General features: G+C 49.1%; 1 protein-coding gene across 1 annotated transcript; it reads right to left on the bottom strand.

Annotated features, from left to right (window-relative positions):
* Nucleotides 1–553: 553 nt before the first annotated feature.
* LOC134610366 (translationally-controlled tumor protein-like) lies at nucleotides 554–1,090 on the bottom strand. The gene has a single exon (XM_063453318.1). The coding sequence runs from the start codon at nucleotides 1,041–1,043 to the stop codon at nucleotides 591–593; it is 453 nt and encodes a 150-aa protein (XP_063309388.1). The 5' UTR covers nucleotides 1,044–1,090; the 3' UTR covers nucleotides 554–590.
* Between the last annotated feature and the right edge of the window lie 2,562 nt (nucleotides 1,091–3,652).

Here is a 3,652-nt window from a genome sequence, read left to right as displayed (position 1 = left end):
CAGCTAAGAGCGCGCCGCGAATCTCGGGCGCGCTCTTAAAGAGACAGTGGGAGCCTAAATTGCAAAAAGGCTCCCATTGGCTCCTGTCATGCCAATCACCCCATACACTTACCTGTTGGGGGAGTGGAAGTGACAGGAGCCAATCATATTAGTTTGAAGGCTACTTATACTTACCCTTTTCCCTTAGTTCCTTGCCCTATCGTGGTTTCTGCTACAGTTCCCTTTAGTGCTTGTTGTGTTCAGTTGTGTTTCTCCGTATTTGACCTTGGCTTTGTATTCTGACTTCGTTTTCGCTTTATCCTATTCTGTACTGTTTGCCGGCTTGCTGATTCCTGTGTACCAGTCCCCGGCTAGTTTTCGTTTACGCTGTCTCTTTGTGCCCTTGACCTCGGATCGTTCCTGACTCTGTCTTATCCTATTACGTCGAGTCCGGCCACTCTAAGGTCCGGTAGACGTATCTCTCCTCTGTACTGTCTTCTGTTAGGCTGGATCCTGCGTGTAGGGGTATATACTCGTTACAATGTGATTGTTAATATTTCTCTAGCTTCAGGCCATCCTTGAAGAAGATCATGAAAGGAGTAATACTATCTTCACGGAAATCCAGCAGAGCCACCTTGCCCTCTGTTCATGCCTTCTCCTGTAAAGAACTGGTAGTTTTTAAAGTTGCCAAGGATGTCTTTGATTTTCTCTGCAGCACCAGTCATGAAAGGTTTAACATGGGTTGGATTTGTTTCCTCAAGCTTTCCTTTGATTAGTTTCATGTAACCCTTAATATAAGATTTGTAAGATTCCTTTGTGAAGCCAGTTTCCTGAAGCTTGTGATTTAATACTATATCAATTCCTGTGACTGTTGTTAAATCTGACCCTTCGTCTGGGCACTCAGCAGATGCATTTTCACCAACCAGAGCATCATCAATTGGACCTTCTATTCTAGAGACCATCTTGCCTTCAACTTCATAGCAAAGTCTACAACTGCTTTCTTTGATTTTGTAGATGTCTGAGAACATCTCGTCTCCGGACATGATATCCCTGTAGATGATCATGGCGGCGGTGTACTGAGCAGCTAGATCCCGGAGCAGTCTATCGGAGGCTCAGCCCCGGCAGAGGGTCGGGAGAGGAAAAGCATCAAGGTTATTAATATGAAGTGTAAAAGCTCTGTACGTTCACATCCTTTGCAAAATGCACTATAAGCAGAGACGGTATAAAAATATTATCTATTTAGGACCTAAACTCCTTTGTCCTTTATTTTCTATTAGGAAAGCTTTCTGTCGCAGAGCTTCCTAAATAAAACAAATATTAAAGGGACACTATAGTCACCTGAACAACTACAGCTTAATGTATTTGTTCAGGTGAGATCTATAGCTTCCTGCAGGCAATCTAATGTAAACACTGTATTTTCAGAGAAAATACAGTGTTTACATTGATTGATAGGAATACCTCCAGTGGCCGTCACTCAGACTGCCACCAGAGGGACTTCCTATCATGTAGGGCCCTAAAAAGGCCCTGTACACGTCAGACGTATTAAAATACTCCTCTGTCAGAGAGGAGAGGGGGCGGGCAAAGACCGCGAGCTGAGCTGTCAGTAGTGCAAAACTCCAAATCCCCTGCCTCTGGCTCTGGCCCTGCCTCTGGCTCTAGCCCTGCCTCTGGCTGGGGATTCAGATTTTTCAAATTACCCCGCTCTCCCTGCAGCCAGCACACAGCAGTCAGTGAAGTCGGCCTCTCCTGATGATGTCAGGAGGAGGAGGGGGCGTGATTTCCTCTGCTCTTTTCCCAGACTGCCCAGCGGATGGGAGAAGAGCAGTGAAAGTCGCGCCCCCTCCTCCTGACATCATCAGTAGAGGCCGACTTCCCTGGCTGCTCTGTGATGGCTGCAGGCTCCAGCTCCTCTCTCACCCCTCCCTGGCCAAAGGTAAGCCTCAGGTAGGGGGGGGGGGGTACGTTTTTGTTTTGGTTTTTTTTAATCAAATGTTTTGGGGCAGCTCCTCTCCAACCCCCTCCCTGTGCCCCCACCACAGCCCCTGTGTCCCCCATAGCCACAGCTACTCTCCCCCTCTAGAGCCCCAGTGCCCCCTCTCTCAGTCCCTGTGCCCCCTCCTCACCACAGCCCCCCAAATGCCAGCTCCTGTACCTCCTTCTCTAGCTCCTGTCCCCCCTTCTCCAGCTCCTATCTCACCTCCAGCCCCCCACTCTACAGCTCATGTGTCCCCCTCCTACAGCTCCTGTGTCCCCCTCTCCAGCTCCTGCCCCCCTCCACTCCAGCTCCTGCCCACCCCATCCAGCTCCTGTCTCCCCCCCGCTACAGCTCCTGTGTCCCCCTCTCCAGCTCCTGCCCCCTCCACTCCAGCTCCTGCCCCTCCCCATCCAGCTCCTGTCTCCCCCCGCTACAGCTCCTGTGTCCCTCTTTCAGCCCCTGTGTCACCCATTCTCAGGGCCCGCGTCCCTCACCGCAGCCCCTGTATCCTCTCTCAGCCCATGTAACCTGATTTTCCCCCCACCACAGACCCTGTCCACCCCTCTCAGCCCCTGGGGGGAGAAATAGACACACAAAGGGGCAGAGAAACACAAGAGGGGTTGTAAGAGATACACAAGTGGGTGTAAGACATAGTAAAGGGGGGATAAAATATAATAAAGAGGGTAAAAAAATGCAAAAGGGATCTGTTTTCTCCTCCTCTTTATTTCCTCAGTCTCCCTCAGTACAAAAATCTCTCCTTACACCCACTTCACTCATCCCCCATTCATATTATTTCCTCAGTCTCCCTCAGTACAAAAATCTCTCCTTACACCCACTTCACTCATCCCCCATCCATACACTCCCTCCTTCTCTCATCTCATGCCTTACACTAATTTCTCTACTCTCTCACTCCGACCCACAATCGATCTCATTCTAGACCCCATGCATACAAAACCCTTTCACACCTCCTGTCACTTTCTCTCCTCCTACTTCTAGCAGCTGGTGATGTCTCTCCCAATCCAGGGCCCTTCACCTTCTCTACACACACTAAGACAACCAGAAACCCCACAAACCTCATCACAAAACCCTGCCCTTTACCCTCACTTACCAAAATTCATTGTGCACTCTGGAATGCCCGCTCCATCTGCAGTAATTTAAATTTAACAACCATACACGACTTTTTCATCTCAAACTTACTCACACTGCTTGCACTTACAGAGACCTGGCTGTCCCCCTCTGATGGCGCTACTCCTGCCTCTTTATGTTTTGGTGGGCTACAATTCTCTCACACTCCCAGACTCAACTGTAAAGGAGGTGGCGTAGGCATCCTTCTCTCCCCTCAATGTACCTTTCAACCAATCATAACTCCCCCTGCCCTATTCTTTTCTTCTTTTGAAGTTCACACTGTCCGTCTATTTAAACCCACTCCTTTAAGAATTGCTATCATCTACCGCCCCCCCGGTTATCCTAGACTATTCATTGAGCACTTTTCTTCCAGGCTTCCCTACTTCCTCTCATCTTCCCTTATACTTGGGGATTTCAATATCCCAATCAACAACCCTAATTGCACTGATGCCTCTCGTCTGCTCTCTGTAACCTCCTCCTTTGGCCTTACGCAATGGTGCAATTTAGCAACCCATACAGTGGGAAACACTCTTGATCTTGCCTTCACCAACCTCTGTACTGCCTCTAATCACT

Source organism: Pelobates fuscus, chromosome 5 (assembly GCF_036172605.1).
Source record: "Pelobates fuscus isolate aPelFus1 chromosome 5, aPelFus1.pri, whole genome shotgun sequence".
Taxonomy (NCBI): domain Eukaryota; kingdom Metazoa; phylum Chordata; class Amphibia; order Anura; family Pelobatidae; genus Pelobates; species Pelobates fuscus.
The sequence above is the reverse complement of the archived record's forward strand: the minus strand, read 5'-3'. Positions and strand labels throughout refer to the sequence as shown.

Bases quoted from the DNA above. Each gene is read 5' to 3' on its own strand.
- LOC134610366 (XM_063453318.1), bottom strand. From the start codon at position 1,043: ATGATCATCTACAGGGATATCATGTCCGGAGACGAGATGTTCTCAGAC.